At 42.7% G+C, this 22,995-nt stretch overlaps 1 protein-coding gene across 7 annotated transcripts in view; it reads left to right on the plus strand.

Annotated features, from left to right (window-relative positions):
• Positions 1-341: 341 nt before the first annotated feature.
• LOC108715220 (liprin-beta-2) overlaps positions 342-22,995 on the plus strand; it is a 93,244-nt gene continuing 70,590 nt past the window's right edge. The window contains exons 1-3 of one of the 7 annotated variants that reach the window (XM_041560909.1): positions 342-542; positions 3,627-3,717; positions 7,991-8,196. In XM_041560909.1, coding sequence (XP_041416843.1) covers positions 3,654-3,717; positions 7,991-8,196 — 270 coding nt within the window. In that variant the 5' untranslated portion in view covers positions 342-542; positions 3,627-3,653. The remainder of the gene's footprint in view (positions 543-3,626; positions 3,718-7,990; positions 8,197-22,995) is intronic. The other 6 variants (XM_041560906.1, XM_041560908.1, XM_041560907.1 and 3 more) reach the window with 6 other exon arrangements.

Raw genomic sequence — 22,995 nt, forward strand, 5'->3', positions numbered from 1 at the left:
AAAAAAAAAGACTATTCGTATTCCGTTTGAAGTTTCTTTAATTAGCATGCCCTGCTCTTGAGCAATGTGAATAAGCAAAGCTGTGTGTTAGGGGAAACTTTGCTCCTGTTATTATAACCCCCACCCCTTTCCTTGTATATAAGTGTTGCCTGGTGACGTCACAATTGCTGTGGTCATCCTAACTAGCTGAGGATGCTGGGAGTTGTAGGTGAATACAACAGCCCTAGGGCAGTGATTATCTTCTGCAATGTTACATGCAACTCTTTAACCCAATCCAGAGATCTCTCCCTATGCCCTCCCTAGCTCTGCACAGGCAGAAGAGGCTGCACTTGAATATTTGTTGTTATTGAATTGTACATGTGCTTGTGTGTGTTTTTATGGGACGTGTTCTGCCGGAGCCTTTGGTGTGGTGCCGTGTTTCACAAGATTTGTCATTAGCTTCAAAGTGAGCAGTATGGTCTGATTACAAGGGGAAGAATCGCACCCCTTAAAGAGCGCCAGAGAGAAAACAATAAGGTTCCCATAGGAAGAGATAACAAAAGGTAGGTTTGCTTTGCTTGCTGTGCGGTTTGTAATGTTGTACTGGTATCTGTGATTGCCAGTTGTTCCCTGGTCCTGGAGAAAGTCACATTGTTGGTGCATGATGCCAGCTGTTTAACTGGGTATTTCCCTGCTGCCATTCCCATATATATATATTATATGAGAATGTTTCCTTCTCATTGGTGAGATTTCCTGCTGAAAGCAATGCGATATTTGCATTAAGAAAGGCAATACAAATCTGTCCAGCATTTAAGGAGTGTCTGGGGTGCACACGAATTAGTGTGACAGTAGCAGAACAGGTAGGACAAGAAATGCCTTCGCCTGTGACTTTATTGTTCGTGGGTAACATGTTTTGACGCGCTGTTTGATATGGCGCAAATGGACTGGGTATAAATCATTTAGAGAAGAAGGAACCGCTGATATCCATAAAACCATAACTTGTAAGCGGCAGTCTTCAGGGGAGAGTTGTAGTTTAACAACTCAAGGGCTACGAGTTAGTCATCCCGGGTTTGTATATACTGAATATAGTTAAAGTGCTAACACCACGTTCTTTTCTACTTATGTTATTTCCCATTAGGGTGATGCTAAGGTTTCCAGTACAACCCCCCTTACTGCAGTGTCCACTATTTGGCCCTGCAGGGGAAAGATCAGGGGATGAGTTTGCTGGATTCGGATTATGGGTGCCTGGTATCTGTCACACTTACTGGACTCCCATGCTCTAACTCCTTAGGGAAAGTTGCCCTTTAAAGGAACAGACACAGTAACACCAAAAATGAAAGTGTTTTAAAGGAATGGCAGTGTAATGTACTGTTGCCCTGCACTGGTACAACTGGTGTGTTTGCTATAGAAACACAACTATAGATTATATAGACAAGCTGCTGTGTAGCCATGGGGGCAGCCATTCAAGCACAGGATAAACTGTAGATAACAGGTAAGTACTACTATAGTTTATATAAACAAGCTGCTGTGTAGCCATGGGGGCAGCCATTCAAGCACAGTATACACAGTAGATAACAGATAAGTACTACTATAGTTTATATAAACAAGCTGCTGTGTAGCCATGGGGGCAGCCATTCAAGCACAGGATACACAGTAGATAACAGATAAGTACTACTATAGTTTATATAAACAAGCTGCTGTGTAGCCATGGGGGCAGCCATTCAAGCACAGGATACACAGTAGATAACATAAGTACTACTATAGTTTATATAAACAAGCTGCTGTGTAGCCATGGGGGCAGCCATTCAAGCACAGGATACACAGTAGATAACAGATAAGTACTACTATAGTTTATATAAACAAGCTGCTGTGTAGCCATGGGGGCAGCCATTCAAGCACAGGATACACAGTAGATAACAGATAAGTACTACTATAGTTTATATAAACAAGCTGCTGTGTAGCCATGGGGGCAGCCATTCAAGCACAGGATACACAGTAGATAACAGATAAGTACTACTATAGTTTATATAAACAAGCTGCTGTGTAGCAATGGGGCAGCCACTCAAGCACAGGATATACAGTAGATAACAGATAAGTACTACTATAGTTTATATAAACAAGCTGCTGTGTAGCCATGGGGGCAGCCATTCAAGCACAGGATACACAGTAGATAACAGATAAGTACTACTATAGCTTATATAAACAAGCTGCTGTGTAGCCACTATATAAACTATAGTTGAAGTAATGCTACCGAAAAGTCGCCAGCGTTTGGTGCCCAGGGCGCAACTTCGCAAATTAGTGAATTAGCGTAGTGGTATTGAATTTGCGCCTGGCGCCGTGGTGTGATGTGTGAGAAGTGGTCGCTGTCGACAATTTGTCCCTTTAGTAAATCTGCACCTAAGTTTGCTGTTTTCATTCCATAGTGGCCACGGTTGCTATACATTTGAGATTCAAAATAGGCCCTGGCATTTCTGGCACACACAGCCCCCCACAGGCCCAATACACAGCACCAGTCTATGGCAGCTGACTGTAGCCCTGCCCAGGCCTATGGTAAAAGGTTAAGGAGGCATTTAGTATGATCCCACTAACAGTTGTATAATACACCCAGTATTTGGCAAAAATCCCTACTTTATTTGTTTCAGTTAATAATTATCAGCGATCTCTATTCAAACGTTATATTGTGAGGTTGGCATGACGGCTGGAATTGAAACCTGACATTGGTTGACTTTAATCTTTAAAATGCAATCAATCAAAGGTCCATCAGAGCCGGGCCAAGTAGTATTGGTGCTCAAGGCAAATACTACTTGTTCCGAGAGAGAGAGACAGAGAAAGAGAGAGAATAATAATAATAATAATAATAATAACAATAATAATAATAATAATAATAAGGGTTGTAACTATAGGGCCAAAAAAAAGTCCATGTTCCCTTGCATAAAATCCCAGGTGACCCATGTGATGTGGACAATATTACAGGTCACTCATGACTAGGGTTGCCACCTTTTTAAAAATTCTTTACCGGCTGGTGGGGACGGGGACACAAAGGGGCGGGTCGTGATGTCAAAAGGGGCGGGGCCGCAACACGGACCGTAAAAGAAAAGATAAGTTCCAGGGGATTGGGGGCAGGCCGAGGGCTCTTTTTAATCGTATTACAAATTTACCGGCAGCTACATTGCCGGTAAATTTGTAATACCGGCCCCGGCCTTGGCAGGTATTTTACCGGCTACGCCGGAAGGCAGTTCGTGGAGATTGTCGCCCCCAAAACCAGCCAGTTTCATTAAGTTTCATAATCAATTCTACACTGTGACTAAGCAGCCCTGTGGCCTTGTCCCCGCTCACCTCCCTGTCTGCACGTTATTATGTATTTCACTAAACAGGCAGTGCAACATGTATATTGGCCGTCACACTTCACAGGAGGGACGACATGTGAAAACCTTTTCATACCCATTGGATGTCCCAGGCACCATAATTGTATTGCACAATGAAATGAATGAGCCACACGTGCCCATTACAGCAGGAGAATGTAAGAAATCAAATTCCATCATAAATTGCTTATAGCCTGGCCTGGGCCCAAGAGCTGACATGGAGCTGTTGCCAACAGTTTATAAACACTATTCAGAATTATATATATATATAGTTTCTTTTTTTAGCTCCTGAAGGGAGGAGAGACGGCAGCCATGGCATCAGATGCAAGTCACATCTTGGAGGCGGCTCTGGAGCAAATGGATGACATCATAGCAGGTAAAATTCCCGCGAAAACCAGAAGAAGCTGAGATGTTATATCCCTATTGTTCAGAAGGGATAAAGAGAGGAATAGTTCTATAAATATGGGGTGGAATGAACAACAGGTATGGGATCCGTTATCCAGAAACTTGTCATCTAGAAAGCTCCAAAATACGGGAAGTTCGACTCCCATAGACTCCATTTTAATCAAATAATCCAAATTTCTAAAAAGGATTTCCTTTTTCACTGTAATAATAAAACAGTTCCTTGTACTTGATCCAAACGAAGCAGGTATGGGATCCGTTACCCAGAAACCCATTATCCAGAAAGCTCCAAATTACGGAAAGGCCGTCTCCCATAGACTCCATTTTATCCAAATAATCCAGATTTTTCAAAATGATTTCCTTTTTCTCTGTAATAAAAACAGTAGCTTGTACTTGATCCCAACTAAGATATATTTAATCCTTATTGGAAGCAGAACCAGCCTATTGGGTTTATTTAATGTTTTCATGATTGACCCAAATTACAGAAAGATCCATTATCTGGAAAACCCTAGGTCCTGAGCATTCTGGATAATAGGTTCCATACCTGTATAATTAATCCTTATTGGAAGCAAAACCAGCCTGTTGGGTTTATTTATTGTTTACTTGATTTTCTAGTAGACTAAAGGCACGAAGGTCCAAATTATGGAAAGATCCGTTATTTGGAAAACCCAAGATCTCAAGCATTCTGGATAACAGGTCCCATGCCTGTATAATTAATCCTTACTGGAAGAAAAAACATACTATTGTGTTTATTTTATGTTAACAGGATTTTCTAGTAGATTAAAGGCATGAAGGTCCAAATTACGGAAAGATTCATTATCCAGAAAATCCCAGATCCTGAGTATTCTAGATAATAGGTCCCATACTTGTATTCAACCGCCCATACCTGTTAACTGTGAAGACATGAATCAGCCTGATTTAGGTTGATAATGTAACATATGTGCATGGGTAATTACCAGAATCAGACAAGGGGCTGTTATTGATATTTCACTGGACAATAAAACTGCAATAAACTGATCAGAAATCAGAAATTCTGCCACCCCTTCCCCAAACTTTTTGCACCCATGGGTTTAACTACAGAGGAAGCAGGGTCTGCAGGATGTATAGGGGCCCCATGAGGACCTAATTCGTATTCACACAGACGTATGTAAGCGCCGAACGCAAGTTGGGACGCAGCATGTTGCATTTTACCTGCTTTCGGCGCTTAGATGCGTCTGTGTGAGTACAGCTGCATTGAAAAGAATTCAGCGCGTCTACTCCTGCTGCTGAACGCATGAAAATGGAACGCAGGGGAGCGCAGCTTCAAACGCCCGTGAGTAAGGGCCCTAAACAAGTTTTTGAAAACAATCATTCTGGGAAGGGAAAGAATCCGAATCCTGCTGAAAAAGGCCAAATCCTAGCCGAATCTCGAACCGAATCCTGGATTTGGTGCATCCCTAGTTCATACAGAGTCGGACTGAGGGGTCTGGGGCCCATTGGGGCTGCTGTCACAGTGCCCCCCTCCGAGCCCCCCGCCTTCCCCTCCCCCGCTGAGCTGCACGCACTGTGTTTTTAGCCCGACCGTCAGGGCCGTATTTATATATAGGCCCACGAGGGCCTGTGCCTCGGGCACCACGGTTTTCGGGTTGCCTATTTTTTCCTTTTTTTTTTTTTAAACAATCCCCACCCTCCGCCATGGATTTCCATAGGAAATCCGGTGATGGAGCCGAGGGGGTGAGGGGTAGGGGGGCCGAGGATGAATGCGGAAGTGACGACACTTCCACTGAATACGTCAAGTGACGTCAAAGTGCACGACACTTGACGTCAGTACTAGGGATGCACCGAATCCACTATTTTGGATTCAGCCGAACCCCCGAATCCTTCGTGAAAGATTCGGCCGAATACCGAACCGAATCCAAACCCTAATTTGCATATGCAAATTAGGGGTTGAAAGGGGAAAATATTTTTTACTTCCTTGTTTTGTGACAAAAAGTCACGCGATTTCCCTCCCCGCTATATGCAAATTAGGGTTCAGATTCGGTTCGGCCGGGCTGAAGGATTCAGCCGAATCCGAATCCTGCTGAAAAAGGCCGATTCCTGGCCGAATCCCGAACCGAATCCTGGATTCGGTGCATCCCTAGTCAGTACGCCGGTTAGGGTTGCCACCTTTTCTGGGAAAAAATACCGGCTTATTTATTTATCTTTTTTCCCCTATTAATAACATTGGGATCAGCCATCATTTTTTTACCGGCCAGGCCGGCCAAGTGACAAACCTATCGCCGGCATGTGACATCATCCCGCTGGCGTGTGACCTAGGGAGGGATCAGACCTAAATACAGCCCTGCCGACCATCCCGGAGAAGGGGGATCTGCAGCTCAGTGCAGGGAGCGGGTCTGGCAGGGGGCCCACCGGGTTTTTTCCCGGTGTCCCAAAAGCTCAGTCCGAACCTGTGTTCATATCAGCACTTTTTCCCTGCCTGCGAATTTATAATGACATATATATTGTATACTGGATATAATTTACCACTCGGCCCAGTGTAGATCATATAAACATAAATAGCTAAAAATAAGAATGTTCAAATTTGTAACCACGCAGACTAGTGATGCGGGGGTCGTCCCACGACACTCGGAGTCAGTGATCAAATGACACCAATAATAGACAAACAGGATCATTTTCCGTCAAGTAAGCCCTAGTGAACATAAAAGGGGTGGTTCACCTTTAAATTAACTTTTAGTATGTTATGGAATTCTAAGCACATTTTCAATTGGTCTTTATTATTTATTTGTTATAGTTTTTGAATTATTTGCCTTCTTCATCTGACTCTTTCCAGCTTTCAAATGGGGGGTCACTGACCCCATCTGTAAGGCTACAAATATATTGTTATTGCTACTTTTTGTTGCTCATCGTTCTATACGGGCCTCTCCTATTCATATTCCAGTCTCTCGTCCAAATAAATGCACGGTTGCTAAGGTCATTTGGACCCTAGCCACCAGAGTGCAGAAATTGCAACCTGGATAAAAATCTAAATAACTCAAAAACCACAAATAATAAAAAATGAAAACCTGTTGCAAAGTGTCTCAGAATATCACTCTCTACATCATACTAACAGTTAATTTAAAGGAAAACAGCCCCTTTAAAGCAACATTGTACTATACATTTTTTTCCTGGCCCTCCGTATCCTCTATTATTATGTTTGAGATATGAACCTTGGAAAAAGAAAAATAATTATTATTTTTAGGGAAAGTGAACTGGCTGCTGCGCAATATGTTGGCGCTCTATAAATATATGTTAAGAATAATAATAATTTGATGGTTCTGCAGTACCAAATGCACATATTTCCCATATAGTACTATGGGGACACCTTGTGGATTTGCATGGGAGTTTGGAAAAAAAAAGTAAAAATGGGTTAAAATCTATTTAGAACAGAAATAGGTACAGGCATTTAAAACAGGGATGGGATCACCTGTGGATGATGCTGAATTACAACTCCCTGCCCTCATCGACAGCTGATTGAAACTCCCAGCTGCAGTCAGGATCTCAAGTTGCTCATCAATCATTTTAAAGTTCTAAAAACATGACTTATATGCACAATACAGATTCCATCTCTGCACATAAACATTGGAGTAGGAGCAGCCATATTGTTTGCCTTAGCCGAGCCAAATGTTTATTGCCTTGAGCCATCAAATGGAAGGAAATATCTTGCCCATAGCAGCTCCCCATATTCTTGTCTTGCAATTTTGTGTGTCAGTGGCACTGCACATGCTCAGTGTGGTCTGTGCTGCTGAGTGAGGGGCGAATAAATTCGCCTGTGACGAATTCACGTTGAATTTCCACATTTCGCCGCCGGCGAATAAATTTGCGAACCTCCCACAAAAATCCGGATGCGTGTTTGACAAAACATTTTGGACGTGCGTCCAATAAGTCGCTCGAGTCAAAATCGACGCACGTCAACACTATTCGGACGCACATTGCCTTTAACGCCATCGTCAAGATTGACGCGAGTGACTTTTCATACGTGGATCCAAAATTGGACGTGGGTAGCCATTTTTACATTTCGCTGGAAATTTTTCGGCGAAGTGAAATGGGAGAAATTCGCCCATCTCTACTTAGGAGTAGTCAAAAATGAGCTGCAGCTACAGGTCTGATTATTATATTCCGATATGAGGAGAGATGAGGCTCAATATGAACCAAACAATAGAAATGTATCAGAGTAGAGCGGAATTGCTTCTGAGCCATCATCTTTTCCTCTTCCTGCGGGAATGTTCCAGGCACAAAGGCAGCCACGGACAGAGCGTTTGAAATCGGATCCCTAGTTCCGGTGGAGTACTTTGGAACCATATCGGTTTTGTATCTCATGGAGGAGCTGAAGATTTCCCTGGAAATGGTACAGAACTCCCAGGAAAGAGATGTGCTCCGCAATCAGATACCAAATTCCACGGCCTCCTATCTCATGGAATGGCTGCAGAGCAACTTGGTGAGTAGTCCCTGGTCTTCCTGGTACCATTAACCAATGATTGACAGTTTTTCTTTGAGTACCTACAGAGCTAAAAAAAAGGACAACTAATCCAATCACAGGGGAGATCTCTCTGTCTTTATACTGACTCTAGCAAGTCTTAAAGGAACAGTAAAACCAAAAAATGAAAGACAATCTAATGTACTGGTGCCCTGCACTGGCAAAATATGAGCGTTTAATTTAGAAAAACAATTATAGTTGCTATAAGCAAGCTGCTGTGGAGTCATGGGTGCAGCCATTCAAGCACAGGATACACAGTAGATAACAGATAAGTACTACTATAGTTTATATAAACAAGCTGCTGTGTAGCCATGGGGGCAGCCATTCAAGCACAGGATACACAGTAGATAACAGATAAGTACTACTATAGTTTATATAACAAGCTGCTGTGTAGCCATGGGGGCAGCCATTCAAGCACAGGATACACAGTAGATAACAGATAAGTACTACTATAGTTTATATAAACAAGCTGCTGTGTAGCCATGGGGGCAGCCATTCAAGCACAGGATACACAGTAGATAACAGATAAGTACTACTATAGTTTATATAAACAAGCTGCTGTGTAGCCATGGGGGCAGCCATTCAAGCACAGGATACACAGTAGATAACAGATAAGTACTATTATAGATTATATAAACAAGCTGCTGTGTAGCCATGGGGGCAGCCATTCAAGCACAGGATACACAGTAGATAACAAATAAGTACTACTATAGTTTATATAAACAAGCTGCTGTGTAGCCATGGGGGCAGCCATTCAAGCACACTATACACAGTAGATAACAGATAAGTACTACTATATTTTATATAAACAAGCTGCTGTGTAGCCATGGGGACAGCCATTCAAGCACAGGATACATAGTAGATAACAGATAAGTACTACTATAGTTTATATAAACAAGCTACTGTGTAGCCATGGGGCAGCCATTCAAGCACAGGATACATAGTAGTTAACAGATAAGTACTACTATAGTTTATATAAACAAGCTGCTGTGTAGCCATGGGGGCAGCCTTTCAAGCGCAGGATACACAGTAGATAACAGATAAGTACTACTATAGTTTATATAAACAAGTTGCTGTGTAGCCATGGGGACAGCCATTCAAGCACAGTATACATAGTAGATAGCAGATAAGTACTACTATAGTTTATATAAACAAGCTGCTGTGTAGCCATGGGGGCAGCTATTCAAGCACAGGATACACAGTAGATAACAGATATGTTCTAAAGAATCCCATTGTATACTACAGAGCTTATCTGATATCTGCTGTGTATCCTGTGCTTGAATGGCTGCCCCCATGGCTACACAGCAGCTTGTTTATATAAACTATAGTAGTACTTATCTGTTATCTACTGTGTATCCTGTGCTTGAATGGCTGTCCCCATGACTAAACAGCAGCTTGTTTATATAAACTATAGTAGTACTTATCAGTTATCTACTGTGTCTCCTGTGCTTGAATGAATGAACCAAATAATTGGTTTTTCAATTATTTGACTCTTTCCAACTTTCAAATAGGGGTCACTGACCCAAAAAACTATTGCACTGTGAGGCCACAATTTTATTGTTAGTTTTTTTTTTTACTACTTGTCTTTTTATTCAGCCCCTCTCCTATCCATATTCCATCCTCTCCTTCAAATCAATGCCTGTTTGCTAGGGTCATTTGGACCCTAACAACCAGATACCTGCCGAAATTGCCAACTGGGGAACTGCCGAATAAAAAGCGAAATCATTTAAAAAAACCACAAATAATATAAAATGAAGACCAACTGTAAACGTTCTCAAAATATCAGTATCTGCATCATACTAAAAGTTCATTTTAAGGTGGACAATCCCGTTAATACTGTTCAAAAACGAAATTTCTGTTCCTCGTATTTCTGTAACAGACACAGATAATAAGAAACGGTCATTAAAATTCCTTAGCATCTCACACCTTTGCCCAGCACTTGTTCTTTATTACTAGTACTTCCGTTCTGGTGAGTTTTGGGTGCAAAGTTCAGCCCGGGAAGGAAAAGGCCAGGGGGATAGGCTGCCGGAGAGAATGGGCACATACATAGGGTGCTGCTGCGTCAGTGTGGGAGGTGACATTCACTTTCATTGCATAATGGAGCACTGACACTGGCACAAAGAAAGAGGCAGTGACCCGTAGTTTCCAACAGGTATTTGTCTTATTTCTATATTACAATATTTAGTTGGGAGTCCACGCCTGATTTCTATGTATCCCAAGCCAAAGGGACTTGCCCCAGTTCACAGGCAATCAGCATAAACACAATTATATCCAAAGATATGTGTCCCCAGGCTTTTTCATTTGGTAAAAAAATTTAATTTTATTTAAAGTTGCATAAAAAATTTAGATACATACTGAACCCACACGGTCCACCTTACGCGTTTCGTACCCACCGGCACTTAGTCATAGGTGTCTCTTATTTCTATATTAGCCACATATTCCAAGTTCTACTGCATTCTCTAGGGTCTGATATGAACAAGCGTTTGTGGGAGCCTCACATATTGGGGGGTGGGGGTCTGACAGTGTTGGACCGGGGCCCCCTGCCTCCCCCACCTCTGTATCCAAAATCCTAGAGGCCCCCACCCCAGCCATGACCCCCCTCTGGGGAGAGCGTGGCCTGTAGATGGGTGTTGGTCTGGGTCGGCGGCCCAGATCGCTGGGGCCCACTTGGTTTTTAACCGGTGTCCCGCCAGCCCAATCCAACCGTGGGGTCTGGGACATGTGGTTTTTCACCCAGAACCATGAACTATGTCCATACCACCCAACATTTTGGAAATAAAAAGAGGCACAAAAACATTTGGCACACGTTGGACAGCAAAAGAGAGTTTTGCTAATGAAGGGGAATTGCCCTTTAAGCTGTGAGTCTAACTTTTCCCAAGGGACCTCCTTATCTAAATTGTTACAATTACTTATTTGCTTATCTCAGAATTGTTACAAAGTATCTTAGTTGCACCTGGTGGCTGATCTGGGCTCTCTGCCAAAAGTCAATTAAAGGGGAACTCTGGCTTCCAAACCTAAATTTGATAAAGAGGCCCACATAATACAGAAACCCCTAATATATCCATCACAGTTACTGGTTTCTTCAAAAAGTATGTATAAATGTAATTTTCTATGATGAAATCCAGCTGTGCAGGATGCAGGCTGAGGACTTTGATACAAAGTAACAGTAGTCAGTCAGCTCAGCAAAGTAGTCAGCCAGCTCAGCAGGAGAGCAGGGGGCTAGGCTTAGGAACTGTTCCAAATCATTAGAAATCATGAAAAGTCTGCATATTTTTTAAATGATGTATATTGCAAAATTGCTTGAAATTATGTTTATTTTCAAAAAAGCCTAAGTTATTTTTTTGTGGAGTTCCCTTTTAAGTTAGAAACGTTGTTTCTTTTTCTGTCTGTTCAGTGCAGAGATAAAGTCGGGACTTATCAGTACAAACTCAGGACTGCGGGTTGAGCTGTCAAAAGCGGGACTGTGCCGCTGAAAACAGGACAGTTGGGAGGCCCGGATTTGTAGCAAGGCCACAAAGGCCTGGACCTAGTGCGGCAAGACTATAGGGGCTGTATGCTGCCCAGCTGCGAATGTTGGTAGGCGCTAGGACCCTACTTTCGGTGTTTAATTAATAACCCTCTAAGTCTACTTAAAAATCATTTAAACACTAAGGGGGTTATTTATTAAAGTCTGAATACCAAAAACTACTGTAAAAATCTACTAGATTAAAATCCGAATTTTTAGTGGAAAAAAAACTTTTTAGAGATTTATTATAGATAGACGATGGAAAAGTCAGAAACCGAAAATCCGGCATCTCAGACCTGCCGAGGTTGAATACAAGTCAATGGGAGAGGTCCCAATACTATTTGGAAGTTTCTGTAGTCTGCGCTGAAATTAACTCGAAAATTCAACTATTTCTGACTTTTCGGGCAAAAATCTGAAACAATTTAGGCTTTTTGGGAAAAAGCCAGAAAAAAAATCGAGCAATTCGGGAAAAAACTTCATTCGTTTGTCCCCGATCCAATTAAATCAGGCTTTTTTTAACAATACATAAGGTCCAATCGTGGATTCTAGTTTGGTCAGACTTTTTTATTAAAATTATCAGAAAAATTCAGATTTTGATAAATAAGCCCCTAAGTAAACCCAATACTATGATATTACCTCCAATAGCTATGATATACGATGGCCTTTTTATAGCTCTATCAAGTGGCAATTCAGCATTTAGGGCTCTTACACACGGGGGGTTTTTCCTGCGCTCCCCTGCGTTGCACTTTCTTCCGTTCAGCCGCAGGGGAGCGCAGGAGTAGACACACTCAGTTATTGTGAAGGGGGCTATACTCACACAGACGCATGTATGCGCCATACGCAGGTGAAATGCAACATGCTGCGACCCACCTGCATTTGTCGCTTCCATGCGTCTGTGTGAGTATAGCCCCCTTCATAATAACTGAGTGCGTCTACTCCTGCGCTCCCCTGCGGCTGAACGGAAGAAAGCGCAACACAGAAAAACCGCCGGTGTGTAAGGGCCCTATAGAGGTGGAACCCGTGCAAAATCACAATGACCAAACACTAGGGGTCCAAATGACTTTCTCATGGAGACCCTCACACACACTCAGATGTGATCCCTGATATAAAACAATAAATCTAATATCTCACGCAGTCACTGTGAGAACTGAGAAGGGCAAAATATAACATTGGCAAATATAACAATTGGCCTTTGTATTGGGAAACAAACAGTGAATTAGGCAGGGTGGGTAGGTTAGTGCTGCAGGCCTAGTGCATTGTTTGTGGTAGTTAGTAAAGAACTTTCTTTAAAGGGGTAGATCACCTTAGTATGTTATAGAATGGCCTTCTTTTTCAGACTCTTTCCTGATTTCAAATTGGGGTAATTGCACCCATTTAAAAAAAAACAAATGCTCTATAAGGGCTCTTACAGACGAGCGTTTTTAGCTGCGCTCCCTGCGTTCCGGTTTCATGCGTTCAGCCGCAGGGGAGCGCAGGAGTAGACTCACTGAATTCTTTTCAATGGGGCTGTACTCCCACAGACGCATGTAAGTGCCGAACGCAGGTTGGGACGCCGTTTTGCGAATTTCCGGCTAAATTTTTCGGCGAAACGGGACAAATTCCCCCATCACTAATGGTCACAATCAATTTTTCAAGCAGAGCAAAATCACAAGACTTTCCTTTTCTCACTAACTTAACCTTCTCCAGACTGTGGCCGGTTGGCCAAAATGAACAGCAAGTGGCGCTGCTGTTTTAAATCCAATGTATTTGTGTCAAAAATGTTGATTTCTTTGCAAACTAAAAAAAACCAAAATAAGCAATGTAAATGGTTAAAGTGCTGAGGAGAGTGCTCTGAGCAATTTTAACAGGAACATAATACAGGTACAATATGGGGACCACTTGATAGATAAGGGGGGGTCCCTGAATTCAGGGAGCAACGCTTACATTTTGGAGCGAGAGGGAGGATAACACCAATTAATGCAATTTTATAAGGATTTGTAAACCAGGTAGGTGGGACGGAACCAGGGGTGTGATTGGGGCATATCTGGTTGTTCCAGAAAGTGGTCAAAACCCTCCCAGAGCCGCACCTCTGTTACTTCCACAGTTCAAACTTTTATATTTATTTTTTAGGATAACTAGAAGAAAAGAAGTGGGTTAGTATTGCTTTAGGGTAGGGGCACACTGGGCAATTCGGGGAGATTTAGTCGACTGGCGACTAATCGCCTCATCTTTGCGGCTCGCCGAACGCCTTCCCTCTCTCTTGCGCTGGCTAAAATGAAAAATCGCCTCCGCTAAAGCATATGCGACGATTTGTTATCTGAAGTTGCCCGAAGTTCTGGTGACTTCAGAAAACGAATCGCCGCATGTGCTTTAGCGGAGGTGATTTTTCGGGGCGTTCAGGAGATTGGTCACTGCAAAGACGAGGCGATTAGTCGCCAGGTGACTAAATCTCCCCGAATCGCCCAGTTTGCCCCTTCCCTTAAGAAACGGAAACTGTCTTTTTTTGGAGTCTGTGGTTCCAGTGATGATATCGGTTTCCCACTTACCCCTTTGGATTCCTTTGCTGCACCTTTTTCTTTATTCTCCCCCGCTTCAATCAAATATTAGATTGTCCGGGTGTTTCTTTATAGCATTCCCCTCCTGGCCGCTATAAAGGCTCCATTGTTCCCTGTTATCCGCCAGCACACACCCGCACTCATTATTATTCCGCTGGAATTTGGCTTTGAAGCATCACTGCAGGTAGATACAACAAGGAGCTGGTGCTCTGCTGAGTAGTTACAGTAGCAAAGTCACCTGTATCCAGTGTTGGACTGGGCTGCCAGGGGCCACCAGAAACCCCCTCCTCTCCTCACTCAGCCTCTTTATTCTCGGGTTATGCAACAAAAGGCACTAAGTTTGCACAGGGGCAATAATCCGTAGCTACTGATGGGCAAATAAATTCGCCAGGCTGCATTTCATCCGACAGTCAGATGTAGTTCTTACCTGCGATTTCTCCTTCACTCACTGTTATCTTCACAACATTCGACATGTCGCATGCGTTTCGTCTAGTGATGGGCAAATTTGGGGCCTTTCGCTTCGCCAGCGTCGTTTTGTGAAACGGCGCCGGCATCTCGTTTTTGATGCCGGCGCCTGTTTTTTATGCCGCCATCCATTTTTTGGACGTCGGTGTCCATTTTTTTTTGGTGCCGGCATCAAAATAAATGGATGCCGATGTCGAAATAAACGGACGCCAGCGTCCAGTTTTTGACAGCGGCAAATTTTCGCTGCGGTTTTGCATTTGCCACGAATTCGCGCTTGCTGAATAAATTCGCCCATAACTAGTTTTGTCGCATGGCGATGTGTCGGCACCAGACAAACCAATGCATGGTTTCTAGGGTAATTTGGACCCTAGCAACCAGCTCAATTGAATTGCAAACTGAAAAGCGGCTGAATAAAAAGCTAAATAACTAAAACTCCAAATAATAAAAAATGAAAACCAATTGTAAATTGTCTCAGAATATCACTCTCTACATCATACTAAAAGCTAATTGAAAGGTGAACAACCCCTTTAACCACTTCTTCCAAGGGGCACATGAAACGGCATAGAATATATTGTATATCTGTCTGAGCTTAGCTAGCACACAATGACTTTGACTTATATATATATATATATATATATACATAATGCATTTGTAAAAAACACCACCCACTGCTTATTTTTGGTCAACCAGATGCAGTCGGCAGAAAATGAAGTAAGTGAGAAGAGGAAAGCCTTGTAAAGCTGCTCTGCTTAGAACTGACTAGAGAAATGTCAGATGCCTCTTCTATGGTCACAAAAATTTTCAAGCAGAGCAACATCGCTAGACTTTCCTCTTCTCACTAACTTAACCTTCTCTTGACTGTGGCCGGTCGGCCAAAAGGAACAGCAGGTGGCGCTGCTGTTTCATATCCATTGTATTCGTGTCAAAAATGTTAATTTCTTTGCAAATTAGAAAAAAAATAAGCAATGTAAGTTTTCTTCTGTCTTGAGTGGCTACAGGTTGGATTAGACCTCTAAACATGTTAATTATTTGATTGACATAAAGATTGGTCCCGCCATGTGGATGTTTGAAAGATATGATTGGCTGCAGGTTGGTATTTCCCAGTGAACATGGGCAATGCTCTGGTTGGCTAAGCCTAGTGCTGGGGTGTTCTGTATAACGGATATTTCCGTAATTCAGTCTCATACTAAGTGACTGTCACTTGCACTCTGGAGGGGGCAGCTGGCACTGGGGGGGGGCAGCTGACCCCTCCAGAGTGCAAGTGACAATTAGTATGAGACTGAATTACGGAAAGATCCATTATCCGGAAATAGTGATGGGCGAATTTATTTCGCTGCGAATTTGCGCGATTCACCGCCGGCGAAAAAATTTGCAAAACGGCCGTGAAAATTTGCTGCCAAAAATTCACCGGCGTCTAAACATTTCGGAAAAAAATGGCCGCCGGCATCAAAAACGGACGCCGGCGTCAAAAACAAGCTGCTATCGCCGTTTCGCGAATTTATCGCCGTTTAGCAAATTTCCCGTGAAATTTGCACATTTTCCGGCGAACCCAAATGGCGCAAATTCGCCCATCACTATCCAGAATATCCAAGGTCCCAATCATTCTGTGTAATAGGTCCCATACCTGTACCACAAAACAGGGGGCTTCTAAAAGGCAGTCTCATGTTATATGCTCATTAGATATTATAAAAGGATGTCATCTGGATAAAAATGATTTCTGATAATATTGTTATGTTTTGTGTATAACAGTGCTTTATTAGCAGAGACTCATGCAGGCATTACACAACAGTAACTTTCACTTTCAAGCTACCAGGAAGTATGCACAGTATAAGTCTTGAGCACAGTGACATCTACAGGTCATTTGCATGAACACCAGAAATATGTTAAAGGAGTGGTTCACCTTTAATTCTAAGCAACTTTTCAATTGGCCCTTTCCAGCTTTCAAATGGGGAGTCACTGACCCCACCTAAAAAAAAAAATAATTCTCTGTAAGGCTAAAATGTATTGTTATTGCTACTTTTTATTACTCATCTTTCTACTCAGTCCCTCTCCTATTCATATTCCAGTCTCTTATTCAAATCAATGCATGGTTGCTAGGGTAACTTGGAGCCTAGCAACCAGAATACTAAAATTGCAAACTGCGGAGCTGCTGAATAAAAAGCGAAATAACTATAAATAAAAAATGAAAAAACAATCTGCAAATTGCACCAGAATATCACTCTTTATATACGTGTATAACATACAACTTATTATATGATAGCAAAACCATTTTGGCAAAATATATAGCGAATAAAGTACCCCCTCTTGTAAAATATAAGGATATTATAAGTTACCGAGGTGTTTCATGACCATATAAAAGCACGAGGCCAAGGTAACTTCTAATATCCTCATATTTTGCAACTGGGGGTACTTTATTTATTATAATACGCAAGTTCCAGTGAGTCATGTGACAGAAATGACATCAGAACTCACCGTTTGTAACTGATGACATCAGAACTCACCGTTTATAAGGATATCATTTACAAGATATTCATGGCTTTTGTGTATTATATATATATATATATATATATATATATATATATATATATATATATATATATATATATATATATATATATATATATATATATATATATATAAACCCTGTAACCAGTTTTCCCATACTCGGGGTGTGAATAAGAATGGAATGGAGAGCTGAAGGTCACCGAGTCTGTAGCTCAGTCCGAGACCTTGAGGAGGATCCTGTTATTAATGTGTAAACCAATCGCCTATAAAGAAAATACGGAGCTGTAAATATTTATATGCTGAAGGATAAACTCAGCCGGCTCTAAGCCAGATGGTCAGATGTGCCGGCGAGTAACCAACGGAAGTGCAACTAATAAATCGCAGCGAATTCTCTACACAGTCATAATGGGCTCCAGCCTTGCAAGGGCCAGGGGCCATTTTTTCTGGGTTTTGGGGGTTTGTCGTAGAACTAGGGAAAGGCCAAGCAAGTAAAATAATTGTAGAATCCTACAGTCTCTCACCCAGAGGAAGCACAACTGTCACTGTCGCTTTGCATGAAGGGTAATCTTGCCACTTGCTGCCAACTTGGATATATCTCAGGGACACAACAGGGTGGCATTTGCCAGTCCAGTTTATTAAAGCGTCAAGCGAAGCAATGTTTTGGCAGCTGTCTGGAGTTGTGATAATTGAGGCCATTCTGTCTGTGGCAGCTGCAGAACCTCTTGCCAGTCTTGCATCACATAGGGAGGAGCTGACATTGCAATAACTAATAGGGAACCCAGTTTTTGTGCCGCACAGCTACCTTCCCCTTGTATATATCAACCACACTGCGGCATACCTCCAGTTTTTCGCAGGACCGTCCCGATTTTGACAGCTCAACCGAGACTGTTACTGAAATGTCCCGACTTTCTCTTTGATCTCCTGCGCTGAACAGCCAGAAAAAAAGATAAAAAGTTTCTAAAACGTAATTGGCTTTTGGCAGAGAGCCCTGAATACGTGGCAGGTGCACTTAGATACATTTGTAACAATTTAAGCTAAGCAAAGGAACAATTATAACGATTTAAGATAAGCAGGTCTCTCGGGGAAACAGTGGGCAATTAACTTCCATTAGCAAAACTGTAATATTAACATGTATTTATATAGCGCCAACATACTGCGTAGCACTGTAATAATGTACTGTAATAACACATAAAAACCACAGAAATGTGTTCAAACTTTCATAACCTGTAAAATGAATATGGGAATAAGGGGGTGAGGCCACAAAAATAAGCGTGGTCAATAGGCGTTTTCTATTTCCAAAATGTTGGGAGGTTTGCTGTAGAGTCCCAGAAAGTCTGGGCAATCACCCCAGCATGCACCCCTGCTCTTTATTTTCGGAGGTTCTGCAGCTGCCGAGACATTTCAATTCTGATTTCCTCCCCCTGTCCAAAAATACTAATGGGTGTAGCAGCTCCGTCTATATATACAGCGGATGTGTAAAAAGCAACCGATGGTTTGATATCTGGACCCGTAAGATTAATCTGATCCCGGGGAAAGAGCTGCCAAACTGCTCCCGTCTGTAGCCTGGAAAGTGTTGGGATTGGGTTACATCTCCTGTGCTGGACATAAATGAGCCTCACTGCGAGGGCTACAGCTGCACGGAAACCTCCAGGGCTAAACTCCGCAGGGGGGCTGGAGTCATACAGGACCCCTCGTTTGTTTAGATAGGGAGGGGGGGGGTCTGGAGGACAAATACATGGTAACATAGGACACAAATTGATTTTAGGGCAGAGACACACGTTGCTATTTCAGGAGATTAGTCGCCCAGCGACAAATCGATTCTTCTTCGGGCGACTAATCTCCCTGAACTGCCTTCCCGCCTTCTAGAATGTAAATCACCGGCGGGATGGAACTCAGATCGTTTTGGCTTTCCGAAGTCACCCTAAGTTTCCCCGTGTGGCAAAGCGTTTCCGAGTGCCATCCCGCCAGCGATTTACATTGTAGCCGGCGGGAAGGCATTCTAGCCTTCGGGGAGATTAGTCGCCCGAAGAAGAATTGATTTGTCGCTGGGTGACTAATCTCCCAAAATAGCAACGTGTGTCTCTACCCTTAGGGGATATATGTACTTGTTTGCAGGGGTTACTGTGGTTATGAAAAGAAGGGTGATACAGGTATGGGATCCATTATTGAATAACCCGTTATGCAGAAAGCTCCGAATTACAGAAAGGCCTTCTCCCATAGACTCCATTTTATCCAAATAATACAAATTTTTCAAAATGATTTCCCTTTTCTGTGTAATAATAAAACAGTAGCTTGTACTTGATCCCAACTAAGATATAATTCATTCTTATTGGAAGCAAACCCAGATTATTGGGTTTATTTAATGTTTACATACTTTTCTAGTAGACTTAAGGTATGGAGATCTAAATTACGGAAAGATCCGTTATCCGGAAAACCCCATGTCCTAAGCATTCTGGTTAATAGGTCCCATACCTGTACCACAAAAAAAGGGGGCTTCTAAAAGGCAGTCTCATGTTATACGCTCATTAGTTATTATAAAAGGATATTGTCATCTGGATAAAAATGATTTCTGATCATATGTTAAAGGAGTGGTTCACCTTTAATTCTTTAATTCACCTTTTATTCTAAGCAACTTTTCAATTGGCCCTTTCCAACTTTCAAATGGGGGGTCACTGACCCACTGGGGAAGAGTCCAACAGTGGGTTAGGTACCTGTGTTTTATCTGCCACAAAACGAAGTGCCCTGCAGGTAAGACTTTCGTATGTGACGGGTCATGGGTCTGGTTGTGGGTCTTATCTAAATTTTTTATTTCATATTATATTATCTATCGTTTGTTCCTTTAAACTTTTTAACTTTTTTCCGCCTCCTTCTAAAGATGTCACTTTTTGTTTAATTGTGGTTAGGAGGTTGAGGATAGGGTTGCAGATGAGGCAGTCAGGTTAGGACTGGGCCAAGGGGAAAACTCGGTGGGCCCTGGCGGCCCAGATCCACACCCTGGTTTTCTTTGCGGCAAAAAAGTAGTGCGAGTGCTGACATGTGTGCACGGTAATGTGCATGCGCGAGTCTGCACTTGTGCACAGACGCAAGGCATAGTGGTTTGCCGGATGGGAGGCCCTGAGGCAGCAGCCCTGGTGGGTCCCGGGCCCCCCAGTCCGACCCTGGAGGCAGTTGTGGGTTGGGTCAGGTAGCGGGTGCATTTGGGTAAACGTGTGGGTAGTGGGTCCAGGTTTGGTCAGGGTTTCAAAAGCTGATGGCATGGGGGCAGGGTTGATCCTGGTCCCTCTGCCACCTAAGGCACATTCCTGTTGCCGCCAACCCCCACCTCTGGGGTCCACAATGTCGGTGCAGGGGGGTCCAGGATGCGCAATTGTACTCTCTGCACTAGCAGTGCCGGATTTCTGGTTTGAAAACTGGAAATTTGGCTCTTAAAGTTACCATGAGCAGCATTTTTGCCCTCAGTGTCGGACTTGTGGGGGGTCTGGGCCCACCGGGGCTGCCACATCCTTCTGGACCCCTGATCCCCCCCCCCAACTTCAGGGCCCCCCTCAACCGCACTGACCAGCGTTTACCTGTGATTTTCTTCGATTGGTTGGATGGGGAGAAATCATGAGACAGGGCCCATGAGGGTTTTTTCCCCGTGTCCCACAAGCCCAGTCTGACTCCCCTGGAAGTCAGTGGGGCGCAGCCACCTGAGGTGAGTTTCTCATCCCGCCTCATTAGTGCAGCTTCCCTGCATGGGGGGAGGTAGGTCCAGTGCAAATTTTGCTCAAGGGTTCCTAAGCCTTTAGTTATTCACTGGCATGGAGTCTAGCTTTACTCTCAGGATCACACAAGTGTCTTGCAGGACACATGAAGATTCAAAAATGAACTCCAGGGCCCAGTGGAAAGTGCAATAAAATGGGTGCTAACTGTCATGCAACTCATTTCACAAGCAGGTCTGGAGCACAAAAGACCTGCACTTCTCCCATGAATACATTGCTGAATGCACCAGGCTTTGCTGTATTCACGAGGCAATGTGCTATACATGGGCATCCCCTTAGATGCCCCCTTGCTTATTCATGCAACATAGGGAGCACCAATGGGTGCAAGACACAGTGGAGCACTTTATTTATAGGACTTCACTGCACCCACAGGTATTTGCTTTGCACAGCACAAGGTGCCCAGCACAGATTGCACAAATTCCATCCCCCTTTTTAAATGATCCCCTCTAGTAGGTTCATTTACTGCAGTGCTGCTCGGAGAGAGCTGAGGCTGATTTAACTGTAGGAAGTGAAGAGGTAATAAAAAAATAAAAGTTTAGCTGAATCAGCAACAATATTAAACTTTTCAACTATATAAATGTACAGTATAACCTCTAATCCCTGATGACACTGAAAATGACACACGCACTATTAAAGCAAGAGTAAAAACAAATGAATGGGTGTAAATATTCAAGGGACTCATTGTATGATGGCAGTATCCCAACCAATCAGGCACAGGCTCCCAGACTGAAACCTAAAGGGATTGTTCACCTTTAAATTAACTTTTAGTATGACGTAGAGAGAGATATTCTGAGACCATTTGCCAATTGTTTTCATTTTTATTATTTGTGAGTTATTTAGCTTTTTATTTAGCAGCAATTTCAGCAATCAAGTTGCTAGGGTCCAAATTCCCCTAGCAACCATGCAATGATTTCAATAAGAGACTGGAATATCAATAAGAGAGGCGTGAATAGAAAGATGAATAATTGCAAGAAGCGAGAACAATAGATTGGTAGCCTTACAGAGCAGCTGTTTTTTAGATGGGGGTCAGTGACCCCCATTTGAAAGCTGGAAAGAGTCATAAAAAAGTCATATACACAGAAAAAAATGAAGACCAACTGAAAAGTTGCTTAGAATTAGCCATTCTATAACATACTAAAAGTTAAAGGTAAACTATCATGAAAATGAAAATGTAATATACGCTTCTGCGTACTGAAATAAGAAACTTTGTAAATACAACCAATTAAATATTCTGCATCGTTTCTGAAATAATCACGTTTATCTTCACTATTCCTCTCTCAGCATCTGTTTCTCTTCATTCTGTCTTCATTCAGCAGCTGGGTGTCAGATATTCATTGACAGTTAGATCCAATATATCTTATATTTCCCTTTCCTAGCAGATGAATTAGAGCTCACTCAAATAAACGATTCCAGTACAAACAAAATCTAACAAAATAACTGCCTTTTGCACAAATTCTGCATGTAGAGAGACATGATATCTGGTGATTTTAATAGAGTGAGCTCTAGTGATGGGCAAATTTGTCCCGTTTTGCGAAATTTGCAAAAAGGGCGAATAATTCACAAAAAGTCAATGGGCGTCAAAATTATTTTGATGAGCGTCAATTTTGATGCCCGCGGCTTTTTTATACGTGCGCCTATTTTGTCCAACTGCCTTAAAGCCAATGGGCATCCGAATATTTTTGACGCGCTACAATTTTTATCTGCGCAACTATTCTGACGTGCACCCACATGTTTTTTTGACGCAGCAGATTTTTCACAGGCAAATTTTTGCCGCAGTTTATTCGCTGGCACCGAAACTAAGAAAATTGCCGCGAATTTTCACCTGGTGAATTTATTTGGTGGCGAATTTTTGCTGCAGTTTCGAGAATTTATTCGCTGGCACCATAACGCGGAAGATTGACGCAAATTCGCACCTGGTGAATTTATTCGCCCATCACTAGTGAGCTCTAATGCATCTTCTAGGCAAAAGGAGCCCCCCTATAAGGGCTCT

The sequence above is a fragment of the Xenopus laevis genome, chromosome 4S, assembly GCF_017654675.1.
Source record: "Xenopus laevis strain J_2021 chromosome 4S, Xenopus_laevis_v10.1, whole genome shotgun sequence".
Lineage (NCBI taxonomy): Eukaryota > Metazoa > Chordata > Amphibia > Anura > Pipidae > Xenopus > Xenopus laevis.